Below are 19,153 nucleotides of genomic sequence, written 5' to 3'. Positions count from 1 at the left end.
AATTTTGACTTTGAAATCTTAATTCCCAATGCCTATTGCTTTATTGGGTGAAATCTGCATGCTTTTGTTTAGCAATCAACCTTCTAATTAGCTGTCATTATTGAATCTTCCTTTTCTCTTTTTTACTTTATCACTCCAAACCTATACCATTTAAATCCAACCATCCAAATCTACCTATGCCAATTCCTTCATCTTATTTTTATTTTTTAAATTAATTTATAATTTTAAAAACTTCAAATGGACTACAATAATAATTTATCATTTGGAGGTTAAGATCCCTACTTGATTCCATCTAATCATAGAAACTGTAACAGTTTCTGATACACTGCTTAACATGGATTCAAATCGTATTATTTTCATTACCACCTTAAAGTTATAAAACTTTGAAGGATAAAATAGATTTAGGTGAACTATGAGGGTAATCACCGAACTATTAATTTTTTCGACTTAGTAAATCTCACATTAGTTGACATTAACTCATTAATGGAAGTCTAATTTGAGTTTTTTATTGGCTAAATAAATACATTCTATCATTTTGATCTCAAATCTAAAAAATTCAATAAATTTAAACTTCTATGGACAGGGATGGCCAAATTTAGTTAAATATTAAAAGAGAATAAGGACCAAATTGAAAAAAGAGGTAAAAATTGAAGGCTAAATTTGATATTATACCAATTTGATGGTTAGAAAATATTGGAAATTACATGTATGACCTCAGAATAGATGTTTTTTTTTTTTTTGTTTTTTTTTTTTTTAAAATGGATAAGGGTAATGGGTTTTCTCTCATTGGATGAGATGAGAGAGGAAAATGCCGTTCACACACTCTATCTTCAATGGCATTCCTCAGCCATCCCGTCTTTCTGTGAACAAAAACTGCACAAGATTCATTACCAAAGCGAGCAAAAGGAAGGAGAATGGTGGTCCAACTTCAAGAAACCAGCAGCTTCCCAAGTTCCAACTCAAGGTTTCCAACACAGTTATCGCAAGGTCTGTGGTTGTTTTATTCGGACTTGGATTCATTGATGCTGGGTAAGCCTAACCATCTTTCTCAACTCCACTTACTAGGTACTTAAAATGAGTAGTAATTAGAGCTGGGAGATGTACTTTCAGGTATAGTGGGGATTGGTCAAGGATTGGAGTGATCTCAAAGGATGTTGAGGACTTGCTAAAGATTGCTGCCTTCTTGGTTGTTCCTTTCTGCATCTTTCTTGTATCTTCCTTTTCTAAACAGACTCCTGACACTTAACATTCTTTAGCTAATATATCCAAATCCGAGTGGTATAAGTCCCTGGGCACTGACTTCTGCTGTTAAAGAAGTTGCTTTCCCACACAGTTTCTGTCTTGCTGATCTTGCTGCAGGACTTTGGTATGTACCAAAGTAGAATACAAAATCCCCCATGAATGAATATAACCAATTTATATTCAATTTACACTCAAAACCTGTAACAGCCCCTTTTTTTTTAGGGTTGATCGGAACAGTAGTTTTGGGGCCGCCAAATCCGAACGAGTAGGTTGATAAATATTATATTTAATATTTATGAGTTAATTGTGATTTTAAAAATATTTTTGATATTATGATTTTTGTTTTATAAGCGATTTATTAAGTTCAAGTGATATGACCCTAAGGTCAGGTGGGTTTAGAAAATGAGGTATCGGGACCTTGTTTTTATAAACCGAGTTGTAAATATTTTTATAAATATTTACGTAGTGGCAATAAGATGGTATTAAAGTTTCGTTGAAAAATTTTATCGTTTCGATAGTTAATTAAACAAAAAGGATTAAATTGTGTAAAGTGCAAAAGTTGTGTTTTATAACCTAAAGGTATTAAATAGATATAGAACTTAAAAGTAGAAGTCCTTATTTGGCAATTAGCCCATTAAAGAGATAGTGGGATATAATGGCTTGACATTTGGTGTAATAAATAAAGTGTATAAAGGTTAATATTGTAAATTGGTTAAAAATAATAATAAAATGAATATAATAAAAGAATCAATGTGTCATCTTTTTCATTCTTTTTTTACCAGCCGAATATGAAAGCTTGAGAAGCCATGGAAGAAGCTTCCAACTTTCAGCTAATGCATGGTAGGCATTTTTGGTCTCGTTTTTAATTATTTTTATATTTTCGGGATCGTTATTGCTTAATCTATCTAATGAGGGGACTATTTTGCAAAACCATTGAATAGTTTGATATTTTCCATTGATGAGTATAATAGGGTTTTGAAGTTTAATGGAAGAATATGAGTCCTTGTTGATAGTTAAACACTTTTTGTTAAGTGAATTTTTGTGAAATTGACAATTAAGGGCTAAATTGATAAATGTGAAAACTTTGTGGTTAAAATGTCAAATAAATGAAATGTGTGGGCTGCTAGAGACACTAGTGATATTCGTCTATAGTAGAATTTTACTCAATTTCATGAATTTGCATTTTTATGATATAGGGACTAAATTGTAAAGAAGTTGAAATATTAGGGGCAAAACATAATTTTACCATAAAATGAATTATGGACTGTTTTGATACCATGAACATTTGGCTAAGCTTAATTATGGTTAAAAATGATCAATTTGCATGTTTTGATCTCAGGGACTAAAATGAATAAAAGTAAAACTTTAGGGGTAATTTTGTAAAAATGATAAAAATGACCAAATTGTATGAAATGAGGTGTTTTAATGTCTAAATTAATATATTGAATGAAATTATTAATTTAGATCAAGGGTGGAAAATCGAGAAAAATGAGAAAATTACCAAAATGCCCCTGAACTTTGGTATCTCTACAATTTAGCCAGGTAAGTTCGTATGCAATAAGCATTGTTAAATTGATGTTTCTAATGCTTTAATATTGTATAAATTGTATATACGTGAATATTTTAATGTCGGCGACATATCGACAAAATGTGGCACTTAGTGTGGGGCAATCAAATATGGTACTCGATTATACGAAATATTGAGAATGGCACTTAGTGTGCGAGATATTGAGGATGACACTTAGTGTGCAAAATATCGAATGATTCAAAGGGAAATTATAAATTGTGATTGAATGATTAAATAGAGCAAAGTGAACAGATATACATGCTATATTATATTAATTGTTTATGAGACGACTTTATAATGGTGATATTTGGGCTTTGAGCCTAGCAAGCTTTAAGCTGGTAAATAATATTATCGGGTTTAAAACCTAGCAGGCTAAATGCCGGTGATTTGATAAAAGTCTAAGACTATGAGACCTTGTGTTAAATCGGCAATTGAATTTGTTCAATGCATTAAGTTGGCCAGGTATGTGATATATTCTTATACATGTTAGATCGATTGGAATTGAATCATGAATGTGAAATGAGAAGCATAGGTGAAAATGCCTATGTTATATATGTGAGTAAAGGCAAAACCAACGTAAATTATCGATAAGGGTGGACTATGTGCGGAATCATCTTATAATTGCTAATTTGAACGGTTGTGTGCGAATCATTGAGCATGATGTATTGTATTGAGATTATGCTTGAGTGAAATTATAGATATGTGATGAAATTGATTGGTGATATATATGTTTAAATAATGTGAATGCAAAGAATGTGTGAAAGAGTAAATTTGTAATAAATCTGCTTGGGACAAGAAGACAACGTGATTTTGGAAAATCACCATAAATTGTTGGAGTTGAGTTAGAAGCTGAATAAATTATGTAATTAAAGCTTAATGAGTCTAGTTTCTTATAAAAGAAACCGTGTAAGCAAAAGAATTGCTGATAATGAGATATTTGAAGTGGCGTGGGATAGAGTCAAATGACTTGGGGTCCCTGCTCGCTTTTTAGAAAATCATTATAATTTGTACAAAATGGTTATAATATAAAATTTATATGCTTAGACTCCTTAATGAGTCTAGTTTCAAATGAAATCAAATAGAACATATTTTGAATTCTGTACAATGAGAAATTTGATTTGTAGTGAAGAGTGGTCAGATTAGTCAAACAGTGAAACAGGGGAAACTTTAAGAAAAATCTGGTATTGATTGGCCAAACCTAAAATTCTGAAAATTTTATGGATGGAAGATATATGAGTCTATTTTCAGGGAAAATTAACGGTAATTGATTTGGAGTTTTGCAGCTCCAGTTAGTGACTATTGATCAGGAAGACAACTTGTAGTGAATTTGTGATTATGTTGTAAACATTGATAAAACTTGTTAATGAGTTGCTTATTGTTTTCTTATGAACTTACTAAGCGTAAAGCTTACTCTCCTTTTCTTTCCCATATTCCCTAGGGTTGCCAGGTTAGCTCGGGTTGGAGGCCGTCAGAGATATTATCACATTGTCAAGTCTACGCTATCGGCGTAAGTAAATCTTAGTGTTTCGAGTCTATGGCATGTATAGGGTTGTAAAGTTGAGTAAGTAAATGATACAAGACTAAGATATTGGTAAATATTTAATAATGCCTCATGAATATTTTGGGCCTTGTAAGCGATTAAAGGATAATATCGTGTGTATGAAAAGTTTAAAATTGATCAAAAATTTTTACGGATGCGGTTTTATATAAATGGATAAGTTTAAATCTGGTAGCACCTCGAACCCTGTTCCGGTGAGGGATACGGGCGAAGGGTGTTACAAAACCAGCTTTCAGTAAGTGATATAATTTAGTTACACAACAATATAGTTGCTTTAGATTTCAGCTATAACATCATTTCGTTATAACGATTAAATTTTAAGAAGAATCGAGTTTCGCTTATAACACAACATTAATATGTATGAATTTGTTCTTTATTAAATTAATTCTTTATAACAACATATGGTCTTAATTTTTAAATAAAATTATTGTTATTTCATATAAGCAAACCTATTACTTATCATTTATTAAATGAAAATTATCTTAATTAAAATATTATTTTAATAGAATGATTAAATTTCATGTGAAGAAATCTATTAATCATATTTTATTAAATGAAAATAATCTTCTTAAATTTCAGTTCAACTGCATTCCCTAATCAAATATTCTACTATGAATTTGGAATATTATAAACTTAAAATTGATTATTTGAATTTAGTAACTCATGATAAATTAATTAATTTAATTTGATAATTCATATTTATTAATTGAACTTGTTAGATTTATAAATTTTATAATTAATAATATGAAAGAATGTAAAATAAAATATGTATAAAAGTAATAATACATGCACATGTTATATCTTAATTTTATTGATTTAGTTCCTACTTTCTTTTTGAAGATAATTCTCATTTTTTTATTTGATAAAAATTTACGATATAAATTTTATGGTAAGCTTACAACAATTATCTCGCTAACTTTCTATAATAGGTAAAATCTAAGCGGACAAATAGGACTATTATAGAGGGTCGACTCTACAAAGCAATTTATTCACAAAATGAAGTGATTTGTTATTTGTTGGGATTTGGAACATAGAATATTCAAATGAACTATAGAAAGAGAGAACACAATAATTTACATGGATCAAGAATATTTCCTACAATACATGAAAGTTTGGGTGAAATTTTAAGACAAGTATCAACATTATTTGTACAAGACACACATGATATTGTCAACTGCCCATTTCTTATTGCTACTTTAACAGAGGACAGCCATTGAAACACATATAGAGTTCCAAAGTGAGGTACTTTAGCACAAGATATGCTAGTAAGCATCAAATAACCATCACCAAAGTTGTTGGAGCACGAGTTCTAAAGATATTGAACCACATTTTAGGAAATATCTGGAAATAACGAGTGAGCAAAATTATTTTAATCGCAAATGACAAAAACAATACTGCATATCATAACGTCTATCAATCATCCATGAAACTGGAAACAATGGCAGATACAATAGACGATACTCAAAGCAACATTATTTTAATTTCATGGTTCTGAAAGCTAAATCAGTAACACATTTAGGTCCACTTCTTTCTATGAAAGATCCTGCCCTATATAGTTTGGTTATACCACCATGAGACTGCTTTATCAATGGAATTTCAGTTTAGATATTAAACAAATAAGAAGAGTTTCAAGTACCTGGGGTCTTTTGCAACAGTTATTCCAAGCTCATTTTCGCACCCATTCAGCTTCCAAGACATCAAATGCCTGTAAAATAATTAAAAATAAAAATGAAAATAAAAACATAACTACAACTTATAAGGTATGTGGATGTTTCAAATGATTTTCACACCTGTTGTATGTGTTTGGAGAAACTCAATGCCAGATTTTGCTGCTTATCTATCTTTCCAACTGATAATCTAGCCTTGACTTCTTTATTTTGAAATTGACATAAGGTATGTGGGCGATCTTGGACCATTCTCGTCCTTTATCTCTTGTACTCACTTTCTCTAGCAACAGACACTCGTAAATGTGTAGCCGCTCAAGTGACAGAAGCACGTCTTTTTCTGGAAGAGATGTGAGCTTAGGACAATTATGGATGCTCAATATTTGAAGAGAGTTAATATGTTGAAAGCCCTTGGAGTACATGAATTCCAGATTCTTGAAATTTTCAATGCAGATAAAGGTGAGAGAAGGAGGCAGCATCATTCCAATTCCTTCTTCGGGAAACGACACCACATTCGAGCATCCTTCACCGCCGATGGTGAGTTGCTGAAGAGAGGTGAGTCGAGTTAACCCCCATTCAACAAGTGAGCTATAAATTTTGGGTGCATTTGAGATTGCAAGTGACGTGAGGCCGGTAGGGAAACCTTCATCTGGGAAGGATATGTCAGCCGAACAGTTCCACACCATTAATTCTCGAAGAGAGGTGAAGTTGTTGATGCACACGGGAAGGGTTCCAAAATTTTCACAACCTTCAATTGAGAAAACTCTGAGATTTGTGGTAGGCAACTCGCTTTCCTTGAAAGAAACCACCATATTTGAACAATTCACTATTTGAATCTCCTGGAGATGGCTGAGCTTGTCTAATCCTCTTGGTAAAGATTTAATATTTTGAGCACCTGAAATTTTAATACATTCGAGATCACTGGTCTCATGGAAGTCTTGGGCTATGCATTCCAGCATTGGACAATTCCAAATTTCTAGCTGTTTAAGCATGATGGGTAACTTAGTGTTTAAAAATAAGTTACTCAGGCTTGAGCAATTGTAAACTTGGAGATGTTGAAGCCGATTGCATATATCACCCCTTGATGACAAACATATTAGAGACTCGCAGTATCTGATGTCCAAGTGCTCAAGAAGACAAATGTTACTACTCATACTCTTATTATTTTCTTTTTCATCAACTAAAATTTGCAAATTCTCGCACTCCCAAATCTCCAACTTATTTAAAGCAGGGGGAAAATTGTTCTCTGCAAAAGAAATCAAGCCTGGACACCCATAAATACTTACTACTGTAAGGAATGAGAGTGCATCTAAGAATTTTGGTAGCCTATTGAGCCTTTTACAATTCCATATTGTCAGAGACTCAACACTCGGAATTTTGTCAAGTTTCAATCCTTCCTCATCTGTTTCCAAAGAGACCAACTGGGGACAATCCTTAATTGTAATGAAATGATGCCCAACCAACCCTAACCCATTTTGTGATAAAGATTCCAACTCCTTCCAACCAGGGATGTGAAAATGTTCTGAGCTTGCAAACCTCAACATTTTCATCTTTGTTGAAATGTTGAACTTTGAAATGTCTGAGAGAGACACAGTTTTCAAAGAGATAACCTCCTTTGCAGAAAAAGAGCATTCATCCAACAATTCTTCACACCCTCTGACGCTTAACTCGCACAGTGATAGGAAACTTGAAATTGAAACTGTCAATCTTGGGCACTCATAGATTTGAAGTTTTAGCAAGGATGGAAGACGAGTTGGTAACTTTTCCAACAATTGAGGACATTCTCTTATTGAAAGCTCACGAAGGTTGGGAAATTTCGAAACTTGCTCTTCACCTTCACACGGGTCCCACTCTTTCCAGTTTGGCAGTCTTTGAAAATGCAGATTCTCTAATGATACAAATGGTTTCAGTTGATTTTCTCCAAAGAACTCAGCACCAACCATTTGTACCTCATCGAAGCCAATAATAGACAAATCTTTTAATAACGGCAACAATCCAATTGATGGTAGTGATTTGCAACTTTTACAGTTGCAAAGCTCCAATGACAACATATTCTTAAAAGAAGAATCTGCTATCCAAGAAGAGAATTTTGCACCACCATAATTGTCAATGTTGAGTTGTTCAAGCTTTTTCTGAGGACGAAGAGAATCTAAGACTCGTTCTTCAACTTCTTTATTTCTTGCATCTTTCTCAAAGTTACTACTCCATTGTAGTACCAATCTATCAATTCCCAGTTTCTCATTTAACTTAACTTCCCCTGCATGTTGACCATTAACATTCTCCAACCTAGAAATGCAAAAATCACCTTTGAGGTTTGGCAAATTTTTCAATTCTCCAATGTAGTGTCCATTACCTTTCCCTATAACAAAATTAGATAACCTTTGAAGATTGGTTAGCTTACCAATTCCAAAAGGCATCCTTTCAATTAATTTTGCACCTCTTATATCAAGATAATGCAAGTTAACAAGATTTTCCATCTTCGAAGGCAACTGTTGGAGGCAGCCACATCCTCTTAATATTAAAGTTTCCAAATAGTAAAGAGTACACAAAGAATCAGGTAAACATTTGATCTCAGTGTAAGAAAAATTTAAGTAGCGGAGATGTTTTAAATTTTCAAAAACATCAGGCAACTCAATGATCTTATACCCACTCAAAGAAAGCAACCTAAGGTAGCCAAGTCTTGGTAACAAATCAACCAGGACAACATTAGTTAAAAAGAATCCTGGAAAACTTGGAGACATTAAGGCTAAAAGAGTACGTAAAGAATCTGCTTTATCAAATGCTTCAAACTTCTTCGCCATCTCATACCTGCTGACAATAAAAGAAGAATGTCGAGTGCGATTTGAGAACATTTGTTGCTTATCATCCTCCAATTTGCAGCATATTTCCCCTGCAACTGATTGGGCTAAGTCATTTATAAGGTGATGCATTATGAATCGGGATTTATCTTTACTAGATATCTGAAAAAATGACCTTGACACTAGATCTTGAAAATATTGGTTTCCAGGATCTTTAAGTTGACCTTTTGCATTTAGTTGCAAGAAACCTTCAGCTCTCCATAACAAGATTATTTCTTCTTTCTGAAATTCATAATCTTTTGGAAATATGGAGCAATATGCAAAGCACCGTTTCAAATGCGGAGGAAGATGATGGTAGCTTAACCGCAATGCTGGAATTATGCCACATTGATCTTCTGGTAAGTCCCATATCTCGCTCTCATATATTTTTTCCCATTCACCAAGATCTTTAACAGTGCGTAGTAGGCTTCCAATGGCTTTTGCTGCCAAAGGTAAGCCGTTGCACCTTCTCACTATGTTCTCTCCAACTTTTTTAAATTGAAGATGCCCATTGAAATTTCGTGCTTTTAATGCATGCTGAGTAAATATGGACAAACAATCATCATGTGATAATTTATCCAAGTGAAAAGCTTTCACTGGATCCACATTAGATGAAACATTTTGAATGCGAGTTGTTACAATAATCTTGGTCCCTGCTCCAAACGGAGATCGTAAGATGGTCCAATCTTCGTAACTCTCGTTCCAAATGTCATCTAAAACAAGCAAGAACTTTTTTCCTGACAACTTCTCCTTCAACTTGACTTGAAGTAAATTCAGGTCATTGTAAGTGCATGGCTCAGAAGTGATGGACTGTAAAATTGTCTTAGTTATATTAACTGCATCAAATTCATCAGAAACACATACCCAAGCCTTGTGATCAAAAGACTCCTTTATGCTGGCATCATTATAAACAAGCTGAGCAAGAGTTGTTTTGCCCATCCCTCCCATGCCAACAATGGAAAGGACAAAAACTCCATTGGAGTTATTACTTTTGAGCAAATCAAGCATTTTTCGCTTCTCATTGTCCCTACCAACATACTCCACAGCTTCATCCACTACAGAAGTTGGTTGCAACCTAGGTTTCTTTCCCTTGGAGGTAGCACCTTGAGACAAGATCTCACTTAACCCCAAACTACTTCTTCGTGTAGTCAAACTATCCAGTCTAGCAGTTATCTCTTTCATCTTGGGAATCATGGAATTGTTAAACAAAAAGGAAGTTGGAGAGAAATTACTACTAGTACAGCAGGTAGGAACGAGTTTCCGTACCTTACTAATGCAGGCTTGAGCTTGAGTTTTAAGGAGTGCAAGACGTAACTCTTCATAAGCGAACTCGTCCAAGATGTCATCCATATCATAAGCCAAGTCTTGGAGATCTTCCAACCAATTCCTTACACCCTTGTTCCTGATCTGCTTCTCCTCTGCATCGTTCAACACTGCTTGGATATCAGGTAATATGGATTGCCATTGCTTGAGCTGCTGTTGGACTTGCTTGTGATCAGCAACAAAGTTGAGTGCAGAATCAAGCAACCTGCCCCACAACAGCTCCAAAAACCCAGAAAGAGCAGCCTCTCCAATTACAGACATGGTGGAATTATGAAAAGAAGCTGAAGAGAGAAATGAATAAGCAAAATGGAAATTCAGGGGAAACTAAATTCTGTATAATCAGTGGAAGTTCAAGAACTTGGACAATATGTTTTAAGCATATAATATGAGGCAATAAGATGAACCCTAAGTGCTTGTTGGAGGCTAAGCACTGATGGGAAAAGATAAGAAAAGTGGAAAAGTGGAAAAGTGGTGGTCGCACTCACAGTCCATGAAATTATTGCAGCCCCCGGTGTCGTATCTGCATCTGCATGGAATTATTTATGATGACAGTTGACACTAATTAATTGGAAATTTCAGGGCAGTTCCTGTTTGGCCCTCCGTCGACTATAGCCATCAATTTAAACGACTACTTACTGATTTAGAAAATCTATAATTTTATGATATATCATCAATTGATTTAGTTGGGTCCAAAATTTTCAAGAGCACTTTAATTGAAAAGAAAGAAATTTCCTCCTCCTTTTCTCTCAAATTTTCAAACCGCCAACCAATAATAAGGAAGTAGAAAAGTAAGAAAGAAAGATCAATGCAAAATGAAAGAAATAAGTTAATTCTTTTAAATATAATTTTAAAGTCATTTAAGGGCATACCAAATTTCATCACACCTAAGAATCCAGAGAAATTCTCAAAGAAAGAAGAAAACTGTAGAAAATCTCTTCAATGGCATCAAGATGATCATTCGTACAAATACTGACGTGAAGTGACATCTTCATGTTGATTAAAATGTCTATGAATTTAATCCTTTTTGCTTCAAATTCTGAATTTACAGCCAACCAAACACATCGTCTTGCTCAAAAAAATTTGAAGAAATTTAAGATTGGCATACATACGGCTATGGTTGAAACTATAACAAAATGCGGTACATTCACTGATTTTCTCTGTGAGTTTTTTTTTCATTTTGTGAGATCAAATAGATTTTATTTGTTGCAGACAAATAATCTGATGCAAAAACACCCATAAAGCAGACATGTTATCCATCTTTTATTCTTTCCCTACTGTTAAAATTTGCTAAGCCGTCAGTCAATAGCTGGGGAGGAGAAAAAAAGCAGTCATTTTCAAAACATATACAGATTGTTGAATGAGTGTTGTCAGATTGTTACTGACCCAAAGTGGTTTGCGGGGCTCCAAATCTACAATACCTGACCAATTTCCCCCACTTTCAGTCCTGTCACCGCAAACCCCATGGGTTTTAAGGAGGAAGTTTTAGCCGATGGGATGTGGACTCCGGAGTCATAGCCGCCGGATGAGGTGGTAGGGCTGATATTCCAATGTGTGAAGTTGATTCAGATGAGTTCGCATTTGGAAGCAATGGAAGAGGGGTGGTAACAGGGATTTAAATAGCGGTCTGCTACCGCTATAACGGCCGTTATACAGCGGTAACGGCAGTGTCCGAAACCGCTACCGCCGAAACTGCTATTATTGTTTTACAATAATTTATGTGAAAAATTCATGAACACGATACCTGCAATGGCCGCAATAGCATTCGTTATGTCCGCAACCGTGATAAACGCAACGAAACCGAAAACGCGACCGCGGCCGTAACCGCAATTTAAATCCCTGGGTGGTAAAGCCATGGGAAGGGAAGGAGAGAGGATTAATGAAGAATGTGGATCAGATGAGCGGCACTTCCATGACTAGATGAGTTTGTAAGCTTACTAAATACATAGCTAAAATTGACTGTGTATCAGTTTTTCATGCCGTGCAGCAAGCTGTGTGTCAAAGATCCATTGCACTTTGATCCCATATCTGTTCTGAAGGAAAAAGAAATGGAACGAACGGGATAACCTTTTCAGTTTTTGTTTTTTATAAAAGGAATAATGGCAAAATATACCCCTGTACTTTTAACAAATTATCAATGTGATACTGCACTTTTAATTTGTTCATTTTAAAACTTGTATTTTAATTTTAGTAAGGTGTTAAACATTTTACTGTTGTGACACATTCACCAATAAAAAGAGCCACATGGTACATTGTCGACTTTTTGACCACTGGCTCAAGGACCTCTAAGCAATAAGTCCAATTTTTTTTTTTTTTCAAACTTTTTTCCTCTTTTTCATTCTTTTATCTTTTGGAATAAACTAATCATGAATGTAGTTCACCTTTACATTTTCCACCAACCTTTTTCATCATCACCTCTTTTTTTACCTGTATATCACTATTAATTTCGATATTGGGAATGTTGAACCCTTAATTAACTTTTAAACTTTAACCAAAAATGCCACGCCACATATTTATGTAAGAAACAATTTCTTTTATATTAAATGCATATATATGTTAAAAATATAAAATGTTAAAAATTTCAGAAAATCATATATAAAATCTAGAAAAAACATATAAATTATAAAATATTTAATAAAACCAAATTTACAAAAAATGATAATTAAAAGAAAATTAGTTGAAATTAATAATATTATTACAAAACTTTTTAAAATTGTAAAATTGTAAAAAATTAAAATTTTTATTAAAAATAAAAGAAATAATATTTTTAAAATATTATGCTTATATTATTTAAAATTATAAAATAATTTTTGTGACAATTTTTTTATAAAATTCTATAAATTTTACAAATTATTAAATATTTTAATAAAATTTTATTTTTCTCAAAATTTTAGAACTTTTGTAATAATAGTTTTAATTTCAACTAAAAATTTCAATTATTGTATTTTAAAAAAATTATATTTTTTCTGTTCGAATTTTATATATACATTTATTTTATTTTTATATTTTTAATATTTATATACATATAGAAAATATTTATTTTCTTACATTAAGACGCTACTTGATGCGCTTTGTGATTGTGATTGGTTATAAAAAAAATTTAATGAATAAATGGGCTAAGAAGTATATCGAAAAGCATACTTAAGTGACAACTTAGGAAAGGAGTGTACTTAAGATACCAATTTAGACATACACAAAAAAAGTACCAGAATGAAAAAAATAAGGGCCAAATAATCACTTTAGCCTTTTTATAATAAGTGTGTATATACATATAGATGATATTGAAATGATCATTATCCTTTTTCATATTCATATCTGAATCAAACATGAATGCCACACACAAAAAATAAAAAAGTTATGCAACTAAAAGAAAAAAGACTAATAATCTCGATAAAATTCCCTCAACTTCCTATATCTTTTATTTTGATTCTTTATTGACCTTCATGAAAATTATAAAATGATGGCAAGAACAAATGGCTTTTAACAAATTTATGGACAACCTAAGAAAATATACCTGGAACGGTCTTCTCAGCTTGTCTGAAGCAGCAGACATGGGGGTATATATACAAGTACTTACAAGAATTTTAGCACAAATCATCCCAAATTTGAAACCGAACTTGCTCCATTGTATCAAATTACTTGCATTGCTAAACTCATTCAATATTGCAGGTCCAGTTTGTCTACTAATTGATAGTAAAAAGCCACTATAGTCTTTCGCTTAAGCAAAATCATGAATATGATTCCATACATATGGTTTTCAGCATGGGAAATCAGGAGCTGCCCCCGGAAATTTAATGATGCATGGACATTAACAATTTATAAATCAAGGTATCTAATTTTTTTCTTTTATAAACATAAGAAAAATTATTAGAATTAGAAGTGTTAAAATCTTAAATATATAAATACAGTACGTATAAGAATTAGTCATATTAATCATATTTAAACATGTATTATATTTATTACAATATTTTCACATCATCAAAATTTAATCAATCATTGAAATATAATGAAACATCTTACTCACAAGACTTTGTAAAGATTCAATCTTATATTCAATTCCTTTTGTTAGGAAAGAGGCCATCTCCCCATCAAATTTGCAGAAGAGAAAATATTTGGACCTAAATATAATAAGTTAAAAAGAAAGCATCATAGCTAAACCCGGGTGTTCTTATTGGTCAACTGTTCCTAGTCTCATTTATTTATCAACCAACTATGGTATACAAACCGCAAAGTGAATCTGTAGTCAAATGCAAACTCACCTTTGATATTCCCATGTATCATCTCATAGAATGTTCTATGGTAGCAAGAACCGAGGACAAGCATTCATACTTGCTGATCTATTAGTGTACAAAAAGCATTACCTTTGCTAGCTCTAAGGCTTTCGGGCGTCCGAAAAACTTGTCGACAATTCCTAGTGCAAACTCCATGGAAGTTCCAGGACCCCTGCTTGTAATGAGGTTGCCATCCACCACAACTCGGTTGTCAATGAAACTCTGATCTGATAGTTTGTTGCACATTGCAGGGAAAGCTGTGGCTTTTTTGCCCTGGACCATAGCAGAATACAAACTGTTAAACATCCAAGAATAACAAATGCAGAAAATTTCTCAGGACTTCAGTACGGTTCTAGGATATGTATATTTCAAGCAAACATAATTACAAGAGATGCATGCAAACTTAGCACATGTATGGTTTATGGTTACTAAAGTAACAAGATTCCAAGGGCGAAAGCAGAACCAATTTGAAAATAACTGATAAACTGAAGTAGTGGAAGTTTTGAAGTTTCAAAGCCAAAAGCAAATGATTAAAAAAGTTTGCAATGAACTTACAGCCTAATTATAGGTTAGCATGTACAAGAAATTAGAATTATTTAATCAAGACTCTGGAGATGCAGAATATGGATTTTTAAATGTGATGATCATTAATTTAACCAAGCCTCAAGGGCACGATAATCATTTATTCTCTCCATGCAAATTTATAATCAAGACATGATTTTTTCCTTTTTTTTCTTAATAAAGACATGAATATGTTAATATGATCAAAATTAGACCTTCAGTAAGCCATGGGGCTCCAAGACCAAAGCTGGAGATGCGCAAATAGCTCCATAGGGTTTGTTTGATTCCGCCTGCTTCTTTAGCATGTTCACCAGCTTATCAGAGTTGGCAAATGCTTGGGCACCACCAAGTCCTCCCTGAAAATATGCAAGACCATGTTTAAAAAGTACTTGGTGAAGGAAGAAAATAGGAATGACTCAGGAGCCAAGAAACATGACAGAATCCCAACTTACTGGCAAGACTATGAGGTCATATGAAAGTTTAGCAGCTTCATCAAGAAGCATATCTGCCACTAATTTTACTTTCCTAGAAGCCAGAATTTCAAGATTGTCACCAACGGAGGCCACCACAACATTTGCCTTTGCTCGACGCAGGATATCAATTATCATAACTGCCTCCATTTCTTCTGAGCCATCAGCAATTGGTACAAGGATCTGAAAAATTAATTAAACATACTTTTATTACAAAAAAAAATTCTCAAAAAAAAAAAAGGAAAATAATAGACAAGTTTGAATGTCAGAACACTTAGAAGTTGGTAATGACTAGCCGAATGAAATAGCAACTAATTGCACACAATCATAGTGCACAAGGAAATAGAGAACGTTTGGAAATTAAGACAACTAGTTTGTGCTGCAATCAACTCGAAACTATCTAGTAATCACATAGAGAATAACTAGCATTTCGATCCACTTAAGGCAGGAGAAAACAGAAATAAGGAAAAGTATGAGAAAAGATCAAGTTTGCAGCTATTAACATATCAAGTTTGGGCAGCCTATTTCCAGTTTTTTTATTTAGAGATTAAAAACAAAATTCAGGATCCAAAACGCGAATATGGTTTGAAATCACCGTGTTTATCAGTGGTCCACATGCAAAAACAAGTGTCATTATTTCTCCTTGCAGTTAAGGTACGATTGAAACTACAATATTGTTACATCTCAGCTGAGTTACAAGATTATGCTTTCAATACCAACTGGTGCAAATACATACAGAAACCAGAAATATCAAAAACAACTAGAAAGTGCAAAACTGGGTGATAGCTGCCTAGGTTCATTTTCTATTGAATTTCATTATAAGGGATAAGTGCAGAGAGCAGATTAGTATTTTCTCGTGGCCTTGTATGTTAATTGAACCTAATTACCAGACTATCTTATTCTTGTGAATTTATCAGTTGCTTTAATTGGTTTTTTACCTACTCAAAGTTGTAGCCAATTTCTGTGTCTTAGTCTAAACTACTGCTAGGATCTGCGATAGTACATAAACTTAATAAAATATAGACAACTAACCAACATTGAAACCTCACCTGGGGAATATTATTGCATTTCCATTCCATAGGATTTAGCTCAATGACTTTGTACTCATCCCCATGGTTAGGACGCAGCAGCTGAAGATAATCAGTTTCATATTAGCAAACACTGGTATCATTTACCAAGCCTCCGGTTAGCCAGATGGCTTTTCCTTTTCTCCAAAAGAATGCATAAAGAACTACTGTAGTGGAAGTCCACATACCAATGGCCCAGAAACTTCATCAGCTTTCTCTTTGTCATACAGTTGCTCAACCAGTGCTACAGAAAACTCCATGGTCGTGCCTGGTCCACGACTTGTCACAACTTTGCCATCCTGCTGAACTATTGATTCAACAGCTGTTGCACAAGATGACAGTTGCTCCATAAATGAAGGATAACAAGTAGCCTGTCAAGAACAATCATGATGATTATCACGTCAATGAAGCAAAACCATAAACAATATAAAAAACCTGTCACCAATAGCAACATATAGCATGATCTATGAAATAATTTAGCTTAACACCTAGTACGTACTTTCAGTCCCTTCAACAGACCCCATGAACCAAGCGCAACTGCAGGTGAAGCACACACGGCAGCATAAAGACGTCCGTCTGCAGCTTGCTTCTTCACAACACTTTCAAGAACTGCACAATCTTTAAAGTTGGTAGCACCAGGCATGCCTCCCTAAATATACATAGATCAATGAGAAACATGAAATTATGAATTAAAAACACGAGAAGACCAAATATGTTATTCTAAACAGAGTAACAGACACAAATGAGGTTCAAATTTTTTTTCTTTTGTTTGAAAAAGAAATTGTTCTGGAAACATCGTCAATTTAATTTCAAACAAATTATTTATTTCTATTTTTTTTAAAAGTCGTAATTTTCAACCAAATATTACTTGAAAATTTCACACATTTGCATTTCACCTCGACATCAAAGCCAGAAAAAATAAAGTGAAAGAAATGAACTTACAGGGAGTGCGATGAGATCGAAACCGGTGTCCTTACAATCACCGACGAGAGCATCAGCAACAATCTTAACACCGTGGCAAGCATCAACGCGAAGCTCTTTCTCGACGGAAGCCACCGTGACTTCAGCTCCCGATCTCCTTAAGACATCGATCGTAATCACAGCTTCCATTGGTTCCGTCCCATTCGCAACCGGCACCAAAACCTAAACAAGCAAAAATCAAAATCAAATTTAAAACCACAAAATCACACTATTAAAAATATACAGATTTTGGTACTTACTTGTTTAGCCATCGTGGTTGAAGCAGAGGCGGAGAAGGAGAAGCGAAGGGATTTCCGAGTGGAGAAACGGGAATAGTGTAGTTTGGGAGTAAAAGGAAGAGAGTGCAGACTTAAGTGGTGTAATTGTAATAATGCCATTCCTTTTGGGGGCTTTTTCGGGTTTCTAAGATATCTTCTAGAGGTATCGACTCGCGCCCTCTGTGCTGGAAGGAGCTTGGTTTCGGTAGTGCTTGGATATGGCGGCAATGGATGAGATCGTTGAGATGAACGGCTTCGAATCCGCCACGTCATCTTAATTTCTAATTATTTGGATAAGAAAAAAAAAAGTAAACAAATGAATTTGAAATTTTACCTTGTTTTTAAGTTTCTTTTTTTTTTTTTTTAGTTTTTCTGGTACATTTTCAAAAAATAAGAATAAGGTCAAGAGAAATTAATAAAAACTTTAGATTAGCACATAGCCTAATGTCTAGTTTTCTTTCTAAGTCGTGAATTATTTGTGGTGTCTTAATAGAGAGATATAAATGAAGAAAGAGACAAATATCATATAAAATTTTTAAAAAATAATGGTACGGCTAAATATAATGTTGTCTCATTTTGGATTATTTTAGAAATTTACAAATTTGAGAATCATTTAAATAAATTGTATAAGTAAGGTTCTAGCATGTAATTTGCTTGTTGATATGTAGCTTTTAGTAAAGAGTAATTGAGCACCATTAGGTCATTGTACAATCACAGCTCCACCTATCATGATGTTGCAAGGTCCAGAGTCGATGTGTAGGCAAAAAGTCCAGTGAGGGTCCAACATCCATGATTTAGGGATCTAAGAAATTTTGGTTGGGTGACAAGAGGGGTGTCAAATTTAAAGGAGTTAAAGATGGAAAGATGTAGATGATTAAAAAATGAGCTCAATTTTAGATTTAAAGAGTGTGAACCCACAAAAGAATGGAAGATTCTTGAGTACTAGGCCCTAATATCAATGGATTAAAGCCTTTGAAGAAACCAAACAAAGGCAGAAGTGGTCTGAAGGGATTTAGGATGGAATGAGAGGGGGATTCCAAGCCGAACAACGTGTACGAAGTGGCATATTAGAAGAAGATGCTTTGATGTTTCTTTGCAAGTCATACATAAGGGGCAAAGGTTATCAAACAAAGAAAGTGTCGCGAGAGGAAATCTTTAGTTGGAAGGCAATTACCGCAAATATTCCAGAAGAAAGCTATGATTTTGAAAGCCACAAGTCAATCCATGCTTTATAGGAAGATGATCCAGCAGATGAGTGATATCCTAATTGCCATGGCAACAAGCAAGCATTTTTAACAAAGAACAACCATTAAGGTCATATTTTCAAACAAATTTGTCTCTACAACCTTGTATTGATA

At 33.8% G+C, this 19,153-nt stretch overlaps 3 protein-coding genes across 3 annotated transcripts; 1 reads left to right on the top strand and 2 right to left on the bottom strand.

Moving 5' to 3' along the window:
• The first annotated feature begins 760 nt into the window (after window positions 1-760).
• Window positions 761-4,415, top strand: LOC108452333 (uncharacterized). Its single transcript, XM_017750107.2, has 3 exons — window positions 761-1,029; window positions 1,111-1,186; window positions 4,248-4,415. Exons 1-3 carry the CDS (start codon window positions 809-811, stop codon window positions 4,329-4,331), a joined length of 381 nt encoding a protein of 126 aa, XP_017605596.2. The 5' UTR covers window positions 761-808; the 3' UTR covers window positions 4,332-4,415.
• A 936-nt stretch (window positions 4,416-5,351) lies between these two features.
• Window positions 5,352-12,222, bottom strand: LOC108451930 (putative disease resistance RPP13-like protein 1). The gene is made up of 4 exons (XM_053029121.1): window positions 10,677-12,222; window positions 6,158-10,472; window positions 6,004-6,072; window positions 5,352-5,708 (listed from the first exon to the last, which is right to left on the bottom strand). The coding sequence occupies exons 1-2, from the start codon at window positions 10,681-10,683 to the stop codon at window positions 6,205-6,207; spliced, it is 4,275 nt and encodes a 1,424-aa protein (XP_052885081.1). The 5' UTR covers window positions 10,684-12,222; the 3' UTR covers window positions 5,352-5,708; window positions 6,004-6,072; window positions 6,158-6,204.
• A 1,995-nt stretch (window positions 12,223-14,217) lies between these two features.
• LOC108489846 (protein DJ-1 homolog B-like) lies at window positions 14,218-18,083 on the bottom strand. The gene is made up of 8 exons (XM_017794523.2): window positions 17,778-18,083; window positions 17,500-17,700; window positions 17,057-17,206; window positions 16,746-16,928; window positions 16,540-16,620; window positions 15,473-15,673; window positions 15,236-15,376; window positions 14,218-14,732 (listed from the first exon to the last, which is right to left on the bottom strand). Exons 1-8 carry the CDS (start codon window positions 18,066-18,068, stop codon window positions 14,529-14,531), a joined length of 1,452 nt encoding a protein of 483 aa, XP_017650012.2. The 5' UTR covers window positions 18,069-18,083; the 3' UTR covers window positions 14,218-14,528.
• Window positions 18,084-19,153: the final 1,070 nt, after the last annotated feature.

The sequence above is a fragment of the Gossypium arboreum genome, chromosome 5 (genome assembly GCF_025698485.1).
Source record: "Gossypium arboreum isolate Shixiya-1 chromosome 5, ASM2569848v2, whole genome shotgun sequence".
Lineage (NCBI taxonomy): Eukaryota > Viridiplantae > Streptophyta > Magnoliopsida > Malvales > Malvaceae > Gossypium > Gossypium arboreum.
The sequence above is the reverse complement of the archived record's forward strand: the minus strand, read 5'-3'. Positions and strand labels throughout refer to the sequence as shown.

Excerpts from the sequence above, each read along its gene's own strand:
- LOC108489846 (XM_017794523.2), bottom strand. The coding sequence starts at position 18,068 with ATGACGTGGCGGATTCGAAGCCGTTCATCTCAACGATCTCATCCATTG. Across the intron at positions 16,621-16,745 it reads ATGAAGTTTCTGGGCCATTG|CTGCTGCGTCCTAACCATGG; the intron begins GTATGTGGACTT and ends GATTATCTTCAG. Across the intron at positions 15,377-15,472 it reads ATGACCTCATAGTCTTGCCA|GGAGGACTTGGTGGTGCCCA; the intron begins GTAAGTTGGGAT and ends GCATATTTTCAG.
- LOC108452333 (XM_017750107.2), top strand. The coding sequence starts at position 809 with ATGCCGTTCACACACTCTATCTTCAATGGCATTCCTCAGCCATCCCGT. Across the intron at positions 1,030-1,110 it reads CTTGGATTCATTGATGCTGG|GTATAGTGGGGATTGGTCAA; the intron begins GTAAGCCTAACC and ends ATGTACTTTCAG. Across the intron at positions 1,187-4,247 it reads TAAAGATTGCTGCCTTCTTG|GGTTGCCAGGTTAGCTCGGG; the intron begins GTTGTTCCTTTC and ends CATATTCCCTAG.